The 17031-nt window shown below is 40.2% G+C and overlaps 1 protein-coding gene across 4 annotated transcripts in view; it reads right to left on the reverse strand.

Annotated features, from left to right (window-relative positions):
- Positions 1 to 5595: 5595 nt before the first annotated feature.
- PAIP1 (poly(A) binding protein interacting protein 1) overlaps positions 5596 to 17031 on the reverse strand; it is a 43621-nt gene continuing 32185 nt past the window's right edge. For all 4 annotated transcript variants that reach the window (XM_075541007.1, XM_075541005.1, XM_075541004.1 and 1 more), the window contains 2 exons: positions 9342 to 9435; positions 5596 to 6812 (listed from right to left, as the gene is read on the reverse strand). In XM_075541007.1, the coding sequence (XP_075397122.1) occupies positions 6719 to 6812; positions 9342 to 9435 (188 nt within the window). In that variant the 3' untranslated portion in view covers positions 5596 to 6718. The remainder of the gene's footprint in view (positions 6813 to 9341; positions 9436 to 17031) is intronic.

Raw genomic sequence — 17031 nt, forward strand, 5'->3', positions numbered from 1 at the left:
GGATTCCAACTGCCGACCTCGTGATTAGCAGCCCTCTGGGTAGCTTGCTATGTATGCCACCAGGAGCCCTCCAGGGGGCTGAAAAGGAGAAAGGGTGGTTTGGGAAGCAGCGACCCCAGAGAAGGTTGTGCATTTGTCGGGTCTACCCGGCTCCTTTCAGTCCTTACACCTGAGACCTCACACAGAAATGGCCCAACCTGGTTGTGAAGACCAGCTTCCTGATGCTCTAGCCTTCTGACGAAGATCTAATCAGTGTTGTAAACGTTGTGTGGAATGGTGCTTGATTGTTTAAAATGTTGACATAATTATACCTCAATAAGCCTGTTAAAACAACAAGCAACCTCAGCCAAAGTAGACATCTCTTATCCCAATTAGGCATCAGAAAATGTTTTCAAGTATGTATATCTGGTTCTCAGTTCTTACCCCCCCAAAGAGCAAATGACACGTCTGCTAATTTATTATGATTTATATGAATATTCATTTCCATTTGCAAGTATTTGTGAAGATCTATGTGCTAGGCACACTGGGGATAAAGGAGAGGACAGGCCCAGTTCCTTGAGGGCTACACACTAACTGGAAATCATTTCATCACGACTGTGCTCAATGTCCCTGAAGAGGAAATAACAAGGGGCTATGACACAGTAGTTGGCAGATCTAACCTGAGGTTAAGAAAATGAGATTTCCACTAAAATCCAAGGAATTGGCAGGTGCTAGCCAAGTGAAATCATGAATGAAAAATATTTCAAGCAGAGGGAACTGTCCGAAGGCCCTTAAGAAGTTTGAAAGAAAGTAGATGTGCATAATGATGGAAGGGAGAGGAGTCTGAAATGGAGCTAAATATGTAGACAGGTGATGATGGATTTGTGAATTACTGACTTTAACAGCAAACAAAAACTGTTACAAGACCTTTAAGAAAAGGTGGTGGTGGTAGTTAAGGTGCTATTGAGTCAGGTCCAATTTAAAGCGACCTTATCACAACAGAAGGAAATACTTCCCAGTCCTGGAATATGCCTACAAATGTTCCTAAGCCTGAGCCTGTATTTCAAGCACAGCGTCTCTCCATCTCATGGAGGGACTTCCTCTTTTCTGCTGCTCCTCTGTTTTACTAAGCATGAACTCTTTTTCCAGGGACTCATCTCTCCTGACAAAGTATGTAAGACAAAGAAAGCCTTGCCATTCTGGCCTCCAAGGAACACTCAGGCCCTACTTCTTCCAAGACAGATCCATTTCTCCTTTTAGCAGTCTATGGCACTTTCAATATTCTTCTCCAAAATCACAATTCAAATGCATTCATTCTTCTCTGGTCTTCCTTATTCAATGTCCTAACTTTAACATGCATATGAGACCACTGAAAAACAGCATAGGTTGGTTCAGGACCACCTTAGTTCTTAAAGTAACATCTAAAGAGGTCTTGTGCAGCAGATTCACCTAATGCCATGTCTTTTGATCTCTTGGCTGCTGCATTCAGGAGCATTGATTGTGGTTCCAAGCAAGACATAATCCTTGACTTTAGCCTCTTTCCTATTTATCATAATGTTCCCTGTTGGCTCAGTTTTGAGAATTTTGGTCTTCTTTACATTGACTTGTAATCCATACTTCTTTGATCAAGTCCTCCTCACTTCCAGCATAAGGCTGTGTTATCTGCATACCACAGGTTAATAAACCTTTCTCCAATCTTGATGCAACATTCTTCTTCATATAATCCAGCTTCTCTGATTATTTCCTCAGCATACAGAATGAACAAGCTTGGTGAGAGGATACAAGAGGGAAAAAATCTAACTCCTTAAATCAATCCCAGTGAAAAAATATCTGATAAGCAAATTGATCTCAGTCCTATGTATAAATCAAACTTTTACTTTCTTGACAACCATGCTTTCTTGATCTGTAACAGTCTATAGAGCATTAAACAGTGCTCAGAAGCTTCTCCATCTCTACCTCTTTATCCTCCAAGGCCTAACAATATGGAGATTTTGCCTACTGTAGGGGTGGTGCTGTGATATTTTATATTTCAGATTCCCTGAATTATTGCATGGCAAATGAATTATATGTTGCAAAAGTAGAAATAAGGGATACCAATAGGAAGCATTTTCAAAAGCAATTGGACAGATGATGACAGCTAACTCAGGGGACTACATATTTAGGATGGAAGGCTAATTCCACGAAGTACTCGAGGTAAGTCAGTAGTTTGTGCTTTTGGTGATGACTGAGCAGAGGGGTTGAGAGTTGGAGTCAGACACAATTCCAGGGTTTCTGGATTGGGTAAGTTGACAGGTGGCAGTAATGTCAATGACGGAGGGATAGAAAAGGAGGGGCAAATTTAGGGATAACATGACTTAAGTATTTGGAGTCCACCAGGTGGTAAGGACAATTTAGCAAAGGTCTGGAACCAGAACCACATCTGAAGGTCAATGGCTGCTGGCTGCTAATTGAAAAGGCGGCAGAGAAGGAGCTAGTCTAAGACTACTGAGCGTGAAAAACAAAGTGTAGGAGCAAGCTTTGAGGAGCACCACTATAGGTTTGTCCCCTGACTTATAACAGGATGCTTCTGTTTCAACTACTCTGTTAAGGGGTAAGTAGATCATAACAGAAAGCAGCATTTTAATTTTTGTTATTGTGTATACTACCAGTATCTTTATAAATCAGATCACTGAACATCTGTGAGTAAAATCGGAGCCCCTCAGGGAATGCAACACTCTATGCAGTACACATTGCTCACGATGAGATATAAAAAAAAAACAACTCGATGGGGTGTGGCTCAATGTAACTGAAGTCATAAAATGGGGACCACCTGTACTTCCAGATTAGGTAGATAAGCCAGCATGTGTCCAGGAAAACAGCATCAAGGCAAGAAGCAAGGTACTGTGTCCTAGATGCTTAGACATTTTTAATTTCAATGTCACTTGACTGTATCAGTTATCTCCCAAAAAGCAAAATTATGAAGTTTCTATTGGAATTAGTGGTAAGGATCATTGATGACTCATGAGGACCACTGGAAATATACACAGGGAAAGTAGCCACAGTGGACTTGAAGTCTATTAGAGGTGAGGAAAAGGAGACAATAAACCACTACTTGAAAAGTATGACTAAGAAGCAGAGAGAGGTGTAGCTGTAGTGACATGTGAAGGCCAGCTTTCTTCTGACCACATGAAAGGCATGTCGAAATGCTGGTGCAGACAGCCAAATGAGAGCTCCAGATTACAGATAGAGTTCGCAGTTGTTCCTGAGAGACATGACATTCAAACACATGTGGCAAGTTTGACTGTAATAGGAGGGGAATAGGCCTGCACTAGAAGATGAATGACATGAATAGATTTGTGTATATTTGTGTAGCTTTTTCTGTGAAGTAAATCATTGGGGGATAAGGAGGAAGTTGGAGTTTTAAAGAGTTTGGAAAAGGGATTGGAGAGACAACAATGAGGTTGATGGCAGTGCAGGCAGCCCAAATGAAGAAGGTCATGACTTCGGTGGTACAAACCTGACAATCTCCAGCTGTATGGGTACAGAGTGGTGGCCCATCGAGCTTGGTATTTTGCTTTGTTGTTAGGTGCTAATGAACTGGTTTCAACCCATAGCAATCCTATGTACAACAGAACGAGGCGCTGACTGGTCCTGTGCCAGCCTCGCAATTGTTACTACGCTTTAAGGCCATTGCTGGAGCCACTGAGTCAATCCATTTCATTAAGGTCCTTCGTCCTCTTATGCTGGCCCTCTTTGACACATGATGTCCTTCTCGAGACTGGTTTCTCTTGACAAGGGATTTGGACAACCTAACACAATAAAGCAGTATATACACAAGCTTATTTACTTCTTCTAGTGCACAGTCAGCCAAAGACCTCCAGAGTTAAGCCTGTGGTCTAACAAAATCATTTGATGATTCTGGGAGCACATCCCAGAGGAACTACTAATGAGGGGAGAGTCTTTGGGAAGGTTTGGGTTCTTGGTGAAGTTGTGAAGCTCTAAGGTAGAGGTGGTCGCACAAGGATAGGTAAAAACAGCACCTTACATTTGGCTCCGTGACTTTGAAGAAATATTTCCTGTTAACGTTGTAGCTGTATTTGTGTCTAGTCTTTCCTAGCCTGATTAACCACAGGCTGCTGCCTGGCACAATCCCATTCCCTTCAACGCCCCACCCCCCGAACTGATTTTCAGTGGTTGAGAGGTATTTACTTTCTCATTTGAGTGACACAAACAATGGATCAGCGGCTCTAACTGCTCAGGGCAGACATGTTAACAATGCCTTGACATTGGGTAATTGCTCTGAACTTGGACATAATCACAAAAGCAACATCCAATTTAGACAGTCTGGGTAACCTGCAAAATACCAAATAATCTCTCAGTGAATGTCTGCTTAAAAAAAAACTCAAACAGCTGTACTCTTATTCTTCTGCCCTCTCTAGATTTCTTTACATACCTAGCTAGAGAACTGTACTAGCTTTCTGCCATTTCCCTTTCTTCCCCAAAATTGAAAAACAAACCTGGCATTCTGACTCATGCCAATCCCATGTTAAAAGTACAATTGCAGATTTCTTGGCTGTAATACGTACTAAAGCAGATGGCTAGGCTCTCTTTCATAACACTGTGGGTAAGTCTGAACCACCAACCTTTAGTTTGGTAGATGAGTTTACATCTGCAGATTCCAACTCATAGCAACCCAGAGACTAGGACCCTCCAAAATGACCCAAAGCTCAAGTCCTGTAAAACGCCATTACCGGCACACACCTTAGTCCCCTGGCATCCCAGGCAGAGGTGGCGATGGAGTGTGTTCCTTCCCCTTGAATCAGATAGGACCCTAGTGACTCCCTTAGAATCAAGAATCTGGGGATACAGTGTTGCAGGACTTCGGAATGCAGCATCTCTCAGAACGCACCCTCCTCTTAAAATCCAGCTGTGCGAAGCCCAAGTCACATAGAGAGGGCATGTCTTAGTGGTTCTCATCAAGAGTTCTGGGCAAATCCCAGTTTCCAGTCAGCACTGCCTCCTTCTGGCTTAACATACCTCCCTGTTGTGATAGAAATTGCTTAACTATAGAATTCAGGACACTACAATGGCTGTTAATTTTAAGATGGACTAGTAACAGAAATATACTGCTAATAGTGCTCCTGTTAGTGGCTATGATGAACACAGTATTAGTTGGAGATAATGAACTAATGCACGCAAACTGGGTGGCTATTTCAAACTGCTAGAAGTTTTAGGTATGCAGTCTGCATCCCTTAGCCCTGGTTGAATGTACTGCCCACTTCCTCCATCCTCCTCACCAAGATACAGGGATCACTATGTTTAGACGAAGGCAGGTTATGGTTATAACCACCGTGGTACAGGAGCCATTTTCAAACAAAGAATTCTGTAAAACACTTTCCCAAAACTCCTGACATATATATTTCTCTATTATAATAAGGAATCTGGATATTTTAATCTTTTATATTTACTATTTTTTCCATAAAGGCTTACTGAACCGAACTCTTATTTAATAGACACTGAACAGAATTCTATTCTAATATGTTTTCTCATTTCAGACCTCCAAGTAATTTTATTATGTGCCAGGTAAAACTGTTTAACAGCAAATTATTTAAAGTATCAGGGTACTACTCCAAACACTTAGAGGAAACATAACTATTTACATTTTATTTTCAAAGTCTAATTTTAATTCAAACTGGGCCAACAAGCAGAAGTGTAAGAAAGCGAATTGTATTGGCTGACACAGATGTACCAAATGTAAAACAGTGGATTATTAACAGAACTATTTACATGCATATTTACAAGCAGTCCTTTTTAATATAAGTTTTATTTTTAGTTAGTTGGAAAAAGAATTTTGACATTAGATAAAAATACTACTTAAATAGGGCAGGGCGGTGCCATATTATATAGTAAAGTATTAGAAAAGTGATTCTCAGGGTGTATCAATTATAAAGCAGATGAAAACTCGAGTGACAAAGATCCAGTAAAATTCTCTAGTAAAAAAGTCAACGTAACTCATACTACAAAATAAAGAGAAAAGCCTTGTAAATAAAGCAGGACTATGTTTTAGACCTTAGGGAAATGAAGTTAGTCCAGGTGAAAAAAAATTTTTTAAGCATAAAGGTTAACTGGAAGCACAATTATAGAACTGGAATAAACCCTCGGTGAAGAGTCTTGGCTATTTTGTTGGAGTTCTCTAAGTCAGTCTTTTAGTAACATTATAAAAGCCCTTGGTATCAAATAGGAACCTGCACATGTATCATCAGTTGTTAATATCATTGTCCAAGATTTTAGTGCACATGATTTCATGACTGTGATTCATATATGGAATTTCAATGAGACACTTAAATTCAGACTAAAATGAAAGCTGTAATATTCATAAAGAACGCTACATTTCTGCAGTCATACTATTTCCAGGCTAAGACTCCTAAAGAAAAGTAGATTTTAAATGATATGTTGCTTCTAACCATCTAGCAAAATTTACTTTCAACATTTCATTTATTTCAAAATCGATTTTATTGCAGCCAAAACAGTGGAATTAACTGTACATAATAAACTATTATATATATATACACATTTTAAGTTATAGGGAACAGTTTATTTTGGCAGAGAGTGTTAAAGAAAATTAAAAGTTGCATACATTAGTAACATAACTCAATATCCTTAATTTGGTATACGTGTGATGTGTTTTCTTGCTTTCCTGTGTTCTGCTAAATCACCATACCTAAACTGTTGTATAAATCTGATATGCTGAAACTTATCTTTACTGCTTTCGCTTACGCTCTGATTCTAAACAAAACTTTTCATAAGCTTCTTCTATTTCTGGGTCCATCTCATCATCAATATCATCCAAGTATCTGCAAAAGATGCAAAAATAAAGTATAGGTTTAATAGTGTTCAATTCAGAAAACAAACGTCTATGCTAAGTCAAGTAAAAACAGAGGAGATAGGATGGTCTCTACCAGGACACAAGGGATTAACTGTCTAAAGATTACCTAAGTGTCATTCCTTAGACAACAGCATGCTTCATTTAACAAGTTTAGTTTCCCAAGTGTACTCTGACTTTGGAGATTCTGCAAAACTTTACATCTTCATCTCAGGTGTGCCATGTACTTCCAAACAATCAGAACTCAACTAACTTTGATTCCTTCAATGACAATTTAGTCACATCCCTATTTAAATGGAATTAGATTTTCATAACAGGAAGTAACCTCTGAGATCATGTTTTTTTCCTCCCTTCAATTATTACATAGTAAAAAACTAATAGAGGAGACCCAAAGCCCATCTGCAGGCAATTCGACATCTCCTTACAGAAGGGTCTCGGGGAGGAGATGAGCCAGTCAGGGTGCAGTGTAGCACAGATGAAACATACAACTTTGCTCTAGTTCTTTAATGCTTCTCCCTCCCACCCCCATCATGATCCCAATTCTACCTTACAAATCCGGCTAGACCAGAGAATGTACACTGGTACAGATAAGAACTGGAAACACAGGGAATCCAGGACAGATAAACCACTTAGGACCAATAATGAAAAAAAAAAAAAAAAAAGGACCAATAATGAGAGTAGCAGTATCAGGAAGGTAAGGGAAAGGGGAAAGGAGAAAGAGGGAAACATTTACAAGGATCTACATATAACCCCCCTCTCTGGGGGACGAACAACAGAAAACTGAGTGAAGGGAGACATCAGTCAATGTTAAGACATAATAATTTAGAAATTATCAAGGGTTCATGAGGGAGGAAGAGTGGGGGGGAGGGAGGGGAAAAATGAAGAGGTGATACCAAGGGCTCAAGTAGAAAGCAAATGTTTTGAGAACGATGAGGACAACAAATGTATAAATGTGCTCGACACAAATGAATGGATGTATGGAGTATGACAGGAGTTGTATGAGCCCCCAATAAAATGATTTAAAAAAATAAAAAGTAAAAGATAGTAGAAAAACATACTTTCTAGGGTGTTATGTGTATATGTATAATAGAGGAGGTATTTAAAACATCAATCAAGGGCTTACTGTACATTTCTTACTGAATTTTCATGACCACTGTAAAAGGATAGGGTCTACTACCATTTTTATGTTTGGGCTGAGGAACACAGGGAGATTAAATGAATAATGCATTATCTTGATTTGGGGTTAAGTTCAGATTTTGACTCCAAATGTTTTCCCCTTTCTACACTTTCCCCCATAATGTCATGCTGTTCTACACCTCCTCGCCTCTATCCATTTCCACCTCAAAGTGCGACCTACTCTCTGGCAGTCCTGTCATTAGCGACGGGTGGTTTTCCTTCGGCCTCCATTTTTCAGTACAGGGAAATACGTTGACGCTGTTGAGTTCATCAGGGTGAAAGTGTGTGATCCTTACCCAGCGTAACTTCGGAAGATAACTTTTGCTTGGATCTTATTTCCTTATTTTGTTTGGTTTTCATTATTAAACTATCATATTAAAAAGAACACCAATATAACTAGATATCAAACTAGTCAATAATTAAATACCACTAGATTCAACAGAATAGATTCACCTAATTAAAAAAAGAAACCTCTAACAAACATTAAGAAATGGAGTAAGAAAAATAAAAATAACGTATTTATTCTTCTTTTCCTTAGGAAGAGAATTTTCACCCAAATTCATGCATTTGTATGCAACAGGGACTAAACTTCACAAGCATTGGTCCTTCTATAAGCAAAATCATACAGTCTGATGGCAAGTGAGTAATACACCATTTATTTTTAATTACAAAGATTGTCAAGTAAAAAAATTGACATATGAGAACATAACTGTTATATATATCTTCCTGTCTGGCCAAAGATTTTCATCCACTAATATCCTGTGTCCTCTTTAATAGTAATTTATCCTTGATAGCTAGGATGTGAGCATTTTACTAGGGATCAGAGGGATGTTCCAAGTATATTTTATACATACTCATAACACTTAGCTGTTAATGTCATATATTTTATGAACTGAGACACAGGCATGGAACTTGCTCGATTTAAGTTAAAGATGTTGCCACATTTTCCAGAGATGGCCTGTATCTTGTCTATGAGAATGAACTATCCAAAACTTTGATTTCACTAAAAAAAAAAAAAAAAGAGAAGATTTGCAGCAAATTTAGAGCTACTTAAGCATGACAGGAACTATTAAATCTTTTGTGCTTCAGTACACATACTAATAGGGGTTTGGGTGGGATTTTTTTGACCCTCAACTACATACACATTTTCAAAATCTGACTTGAGTTTCCTAGTATGATTTTCTGAAAAATTTTGTTAAGTACTGCCATGTATGCCACCACAGAAATCAATATACATGTTCCCTTATCTCCACTATTTTCTAATCTAAACTCCTGTGGAAACAAGCCAGAGAAATATCACAAGTATTAACTAAAGTTAACTTACGGATCACCAGCCCCCGATAAATCTGTTCCATTTTCTTCATAATCTGGAAAAAAGTCTTCTCTTTCAAGTAGCTCTTGATATTTCTCTTGGTAATCTGTAATAAAGAAAATAAATACTGAGAAAAAATATAATAAGAGAATCACATATGTCCTACTCCAAATTCTCATTCTCATTAAACTCTTAATTACATTGGCATGCTATTGTGGTCCAGGGCATGTTTATGATCTTCAATTGTGTACATGAGTAAAACACTTGTGAAAAATTCTATTAACTTTTAATTCCATTTTTTTTAAAAAAGCTCCTTTGGATATTCTTCTGCAGAATACACTTCTGGCTAACAGATCCCCTATTACTCCTCCCCAAGGAGTTAAAGTGGGAGCTATTATCTGGTTAGCAGGCTAGCAACTAGTAGGCCACGTTTCTGTCAGAAAGGGCTAGCCTACCAAAGGTTCTCAGCACAGCTTTCTTCTTCTTTCCTGCTCTGAAAGACAGTTTAAAGGCTCACAGATGTCTCAGTCTTGCCAGACCCAAACCTCTTCCAAGGGAAAAGAGGTGATGATCTAGATCTCCAGTGGCCAAGCTTCTTAGCAGAGAAGCATTCTCTTTACTGGGACCCTGTAAGATTAGCGTGTCTTAGGAAGGAAGCTGGTGGCTCCCTGGCTATATACGGATCTGTGGCAAGCCATATCCAACAGGAGGACAATCGGTTTGGTGGAACAGGTTAGGAAGTTCTTAGCTCTGAATAATTAACTTTTATTAAAACTAGTTAACTTAAAAAACGTATTTTCTTATGACCATCAGCCACCGCACGTTTTGAAACTAAACATATTTTACACTAGGTAAAAATCATGTTTATCCAAGCTTCTCAATCTCTCTAAAACTATGCTGTTGCAACTTAGAGGACTGGTGACATTTTGACCTCTGATTGTGACTACGAGGACTACCATTTAAATTGTCCTATCATCAACATTTAAGGATACTAGATAAAGCCTTCTTTCAAACTGTTGGGTTCACTAAAAATAAAGCCAAGTGACTTGAGGGTAGAAAGAGAAAGGAAAACAAGAGTGATCTCTACCCACTCACTCCTCACTGTTATTGTTCATTTTCAAAGATCAGGCCATTCATTATTATCACAATTGTGATTTTGTGAAAATGGAGGATGACCACATTAGATCACAAATGGAAGATGACTATACATCATTGTATTAACCGTCACATTACACCATCTTGTAACTAAATGCCAAACCACTTAAAATCGTGACCTGGGCACGCTGATGCTTAATTTTAAATATCGCAGTCAACATTACTCTTGCTTAGCGCCTGAGCACATGAGAGTTAGACGACAGAACTTTCTTTACTGTTGTTGTAAATTCATAAGGTCAGATCAGAAACAGTTGATCAGCAGGGAGCAGGTGTAAGTCAGAGAGCAGTGCGACTAGGACTCAGGTCCCTGTGCACGCACGCACAGGTTTCCTCCTAACAAAGATGCTGAAACCAGTGGACAGCTGGTCAGTAAGTCCTCTTGGTAATATATTGTCTCACAGCTGGTCAGTAAGTCCTCTTGGTAATATATTTTCTCTTAGACTTGTTAAGCTGCCTTAAAAAAAAAAAGGCCAAATCCAAATAGTGCCTTCCTAGGGCATCTGCTGGGCCAGTTAAATTTAAGTCAGGGAGGTCAGCTCCAAGGTTATGGTGACTGTTGGAATTTCAAAAGAGTAATTGATAGATTTCCCCACCCCACCCACCCAGGACACAGAATGGCCACAACAGCTTATTACTTAGAAATTTTGAAATCACCAAAACCTGTATTGGTGAGAAAATGGCTACAGAAGTGGCACCAAGGAACTAATTGCCATCACGACAACAGATCCGCTCATTCTTCGAGGGTGGCAAGGGGTGTCCTATGAAAATTTCATCAGTAACCTGAGCCCATCTACCTTAGTCTTGATTTTGCCCCCTCAGGATTCTTTTTGTTCCTTTAATTCAGCAATTACAAGGAACACATGATTTGAGTCCCCCGACAAGGATGCCCAAAGGCCATTTTGATGTGGTATAAACTGTAGAGTGCCGAGATCTTTGGAGAAGCATTACAGAGATGGAAATGCAGTATTCAGAAGTGTTTAGACCTCGATGGAAGATGTGCTGGGAAACAATCAATTCACATTTTGATATTTTTGTCTAGTAACAAGGTTTCCATGATTTTTTTAGCAATATGTTTTAACTCACTTTCAAATATAACTACCAAAAGTGCTGTAGAGCAGACTTCAGAGACTGGTGCTGGGCTCCGAAACCAAAGGATGTAAATACCTTGGGGTCAGAAAACTGAATCTTGGGCCCAAGCGAGACAGCAGTCTGGAATTCAGATCCTAATCCTATTTCAACCAGCACAAACCCAGCATACTCAAAGAGCTATTATCTGACAAAAAGGGGGGATCAGGAAGAACAGGAGTTAAAAACAAAAACACAAGTATCAATAAAGGGAGATGGCAGAAATCTTGCTTGTTTGGAACCAGGACGGATGCACTCTATAGAAAGTGGCTTTCCTGAAAATGTGTATTGCTGGGCCTGCACCTCAAAGCTTTACTATCTACATCAAAGTCCGCTTTGACAAAAAATAAAAAGTTGTCCCAAGCTAGTGATATTCCTGGGACTCCTGGTAGAAGCAAATATAAAATCTATTTTGATAGATGTTTCCATGATCCAAACACAAGGCTGTTTCATGCATGAAGAACAAATTAAGACAGTAACACATTTATTAAAAGGCCATAATATAAGAGGGCTTCAAAAATTTCATGGACTATTTTATTTTTTTGTTATTGTTTTTTTGTTTTAATAATTTTTATTATAAATGAATCATTTTAATGGGGCTCTTACAGCTCTTATAACAATCCATTAATCATTTGTATCAAGTACATTTGTATATATTGCCATCATTTTTTCTTTTATTTAAAAATCATTTTATTAGGGGCTCATACACCTATCACAATCCATACATACATCAATTGTGTAAAGCACATTTGTACATTCGTTGCCCTCATCATTCTCAAAACATTTGCTCTCCACCCAAGCCCTGGCATCAGGTCCTCATTTTCCCCTCCCCCCCGCCCCTCATGAACCCCTGGTAATTCATAAATTGTTCTTTTGTCCCACGTCTCCCTTCCCCCATTTTTCTGTTGTATGTCCCCCAGGGAGGAAATCACATGCAGATTCTTGAAATAGGCTCCCTTTCCAACCCACCCTCCCTACTCCCTCCCAGTATCTCCACTCACACCACTGCTCCTGAGAGGATCATCCACCCTGGCTTCCCTGTGTTTCCAGCTTCCATCTGTATCAGTGTACATCCTCTGGTCTAGTCAGGCTTGCAAGGTAGGATTCGGATCATGACAGTGGGAGGGGCGGGAGGAAGCATTTAGGAACTAGAGGAAAGTTGTATTTTTCATCGTTGCTACATCGCACACTGACTGTCTCGTCTGCTCCCGAAGACCCTTCTGTAAGGGGATGTCATGGACTATTTTCATTCTTTTAATTTCACTTTTGAAATCCCCTCATAAATATAATTTACTCGTGTGTGTGTGTGAAGAGAGCAAAAAAAAATCATAAATCAAATGAAGTAAATTGTTGATAAAAAGTACATCTGGGTGAAAACTAGATGGATGTTCTTTTATTTTTCTATCTTTTCTGTAAATTTGAAGTAATTTCCTACTTAATTTTCAAGACACTTAAAGATTATTTCCCGATAGGGTGGAAAACCCCAAAACTCATGTAAGAACTTCCCATGTGTGATAAAAATAAGAGGATTAGTAAGAAGAGATAAACAGGATAAAAATAAGCATATTTAGGATGATGACAAAAAAGTACTTGAAACATTAAGGATGTGATTTTGAACAAAATGATTTGAATAACAAACTTCATTTCTACATACAAAATAGATGCTAGAAATAATTAAATAGGATAAACAAGAAGATTCAACACAGAGTAAAAGGAAAGCACCAAAATGAACCAAGGTGAAGCAAAGGGGAAAGAGGGGCTTGTGTTATGAGATGTGGTGGAAAGCAGACTGCAGCAACGATAAAAAGAGCGGCCCTAGTGTAAATACACATAAACCAAAGAAAGATCCATATGTATAAACATAGGACTAAAACACACAAATTTATAGAGGCGTCAACTGGTACACAAAGGTGAGCATTATAACTAAGAAAAGGAAAACTGCTTCTGAGACAATACACAAAAACCAAACACACTGCCAGTGAGTCAATGCCGACCCGCAGCGACCCTGTAACACAGGGCAGAGCTACATCTGTAGGCTTCGGAGGCTGTAACTCCTTTTAAAAAAATAATATTTCATTGACCTATCATACTCATTCTGATATGTCCTTTTCCTTCCCATACAGTTCTGCTGTTCAATCCCAATGGGTGGAGCTACACAATCATCAATGCTATCAACTCCCTCCGCCCCTACTTCCCATACCACTCTCAGAACCATTACTCTGCTCAGTGTCTCTTAAGCAATCACCTATGTTGACTCGCATGTATCAAGAGATCTTAAATGTACAAATGAACATACACAAGTCTAACATGACCAATGAGGTATATCACGTACTAATAGTAAGGGGAGGAGATCTTTTTAAAAAAAATTTTATTGGGGGCTCATACAATTCTTATCACAATCCATACATCCATCCACTGTGTCAAGAACATATGTACATTTGTTGCCATCATTCTCAAAACATTTGCCTTCTACTTGATCCCTTAATATCTGCTGCTCATTTTCCCTCTCCCTCCCCGCTCCCCCTTACCTCATGAACCCTTATCATTCATAAATTATTATTTTGTCATATATTACACTGTCCGATGTCTCCCCCTGCCTTCTTCTCTGCTGTCCCTCCCCCAAGGAGGAGGCTATACGTAGATTCTTGTAATCAGGTTCCCCTTTCTACCTCACATTCTCTCTACCCTCCAGGCATCGCCACTCTCACTACTGGTCCTGAAGGAGTCATCTGTCCTGGATTCCCTGTGCTTCCAGTTGCTATCTGTACCTATGTACATCCTCTGGTCTAGCCAGATTTGTAAAGTAGAATTAGGATCATGATAGTGGGGGGAGGAAGCATTTAAGAACTAGAGGAAAGTTATATGTTTCATCGTTGCTACCCTGACTGGTTCATCTCCTCCCAACAACTCTTCAATAAGGGGTGTCCGGTCGGCTACCAATGGGCTTTGAGTCTCCACTCTGCACTCACTCACATTTCTCAATGATATGATTTTTTGTTCCTTGATGCTTGATACCTGATCCCTTCGACAGCTCGTGGTCACACAGGCTGGTGTGTTTCTTCCACGTGGGCTTTGATGCTTCTCAGCTTGATGGCCACTTGTTTATCTTCAAGCCTTTAAGACCCCAGACGCTATATCTTTTGATAGCCGGGCACCATTAGCTTTCTTCACCACATTTGCTTATGCACACATTTGTCTTTAGTGACTGTATCAGGAAGGTGGGCACGCACTGATGTGCTTTTTAGTTCTTTGATGTCTAATAACTGGTCCCTTCTACACCTCATGGCCAGCTAAGCTGGTGTGCTTCTTCCATGTGTGCTTTGAAGCTTCTCAGCTAGATGGCCGCTTGTTTATCTTCAAGCATTTAAGACCTCAGACTCTCTATCTTTTGATAGCCGGGCACTGACAGCTTTCTTCACCACATTTGCTTATGCACACATTTTTCTTTAGCAATTGTTTCGGGAAGGTGTGCATCCTGGAATGCCAATTTAAAGAACCAAGTGTTCTTGCATTGAGTAAGTGCTTGAGTGGAGGCCCAATGTCCATCTGCTGCCTTAATACTAAATCTATAAATATATGCACACAGATCTATTTCCCCACACTCATATACAAGTTACATATGTGCATTCCAGTCTTTGGACCTCTATAAATACCTTTTGTCATCTAGTTCTTTCCTCTATTTCCTTTTAGGTTCCTCTTATCCCACTATTATGCTCAGGCTTCATTTGGGTTTCAGTAATTTCTCTCGGTTACCTTGCCCTTGCTGAATCCCTACCAGGCCATTCACATCCTCCTTGCTACTGATTCTGGATCACTTATTGCTCCCCTGTTTGGGTTGGTCAGCCCCACCTCCTTGCCCTCTCTTCAACCTCTCCCGTGTCCCCCTGGAACCACTGGTCCCGTTGTTTTCTCCTCCAGACTATTCATCCAGGCTATCTTATCTAGACAGATCTGTAGAGATAATGATATGTACCAAAAATCAAGTCATAGCAGGATAAGCGATGAGTGAGAACACAGCTATGACAACAAAAAGGGAAACCAATTACCCATAGAAGAATAAATTAAAAGAAAAAAAATTTTTAAAGAAAAACCTGTAAACAGGTCAAGGGCTGATTTTTTATCTCTAAGCGTGTCCTCTAGTCAGGTCCATGCTTTGGCCCCAGAATCTGTCCTTTGTATTCCCTCGGGGGCTCCCTGCTCTGGTCCCACGGTTGCTCTGCCACACACTTTTAGTGGTTTGCCTCGGTGTCACAGGGTCATTCTGTGCCAGTCCCGACACTGTGTCTCCAATGTTGTCCCCCTTAGGGCCCTGGGCCATCAAGAGATGGTGTGTCTCATAGTGGGATCAGCCATATTGTTCACTCTGTCCATTGGCTGTTCAGAGCGGGGATATCGTCTTCCAAGCCTCATGGGCCAGGGTGTGCTCCACTCGCTCTTCCTCCCCCTTCTTTGCTCCCATTTGCTCTGATTGAACATGCCCCTCTCCCCTAGCTGCACTTCAGTGCTGTCCTCTCAAGTAAATTCTTCTGGGGGGAGGGGCAGTGGTCCACGTAGCTGGTATGGAGGCCGAGCCCTCAGGCCCCTCCACTGGCTCCCCGCTCCTTGCCGGCACACTGCATTCGTCTGGGGGAGGAAACCTTAAAGAACTAGAAGATAGTTCTGTGATTCATCAGTGCCACACTGTACCCATGAGGCCCTTCTAAGAGGGATTGTCCAATTGTCTTGCTGGTGGGCTTTGGGGCTCCACTACATCCAGTCCTTCATATCAATTTGGATGCATGTTTCTCGAACTTCTGATACCTCTTCCCGATGACATCTCATGATCACACAGTCTGGTGTGCTTCTTCCATGTGGGCTTTGTTGCTTCCCTGCTAGATGGCTGCATGTTTAACTCCAGACCTACAAGGACCCAGATGTTACAGTTTTTGATAGCTACGCACCATCAGTTTTCTTCACGACATTTTCTTATGCACCCATTTTGTCTTCAGTGATCATGTCAGGAAGGTGGGTATCACACAGTGCCACACTATTAGAATAAACCGTTCTGGTACTGAGTAGATTTAAGTACAGGCCCCAAGTCCATCGGCTTCCTTGTTGCATTTATATCTATATAGAGATAGATATACACATACACCACACACACACACACACACACTTTCCTCCTACCCACTATTATGCATGCCTGTCGTTCCCCTCTCAGTAATTCCTGAGATATGATTTGATTGATCAAACACATCCAGAAAAGCTACACCCTCATCGCAATTCATTTTAGAACTCTTACTATTCTCCTGTACCCGTTGTTGTTGGCTCCCCACTCACCTACCCCCACCACCCGTGCCCCCCAAGAACTGTTGGTCTGATCACTGTCCGACACTGTAACTCTTTATGGGAGTAGAAAGTCTTATCTTTCTCCCTTGGAGTG

Source organism: Tenrec ecaudatus, chromosome 2 (assembly GCF_050624435.1).
Source record: "Tenrec ecaudatus isolate mTenEca1 chromosome 2, mTenEca1.hap1, whole genome shotgun sequence".
Taxonomy (NCBI): Eukaryota; Metazoa; Chordata; class Mammalia; order Afrosoricida; family Tenrecidae; genus Tenrec; species Tenrec ecaudatus.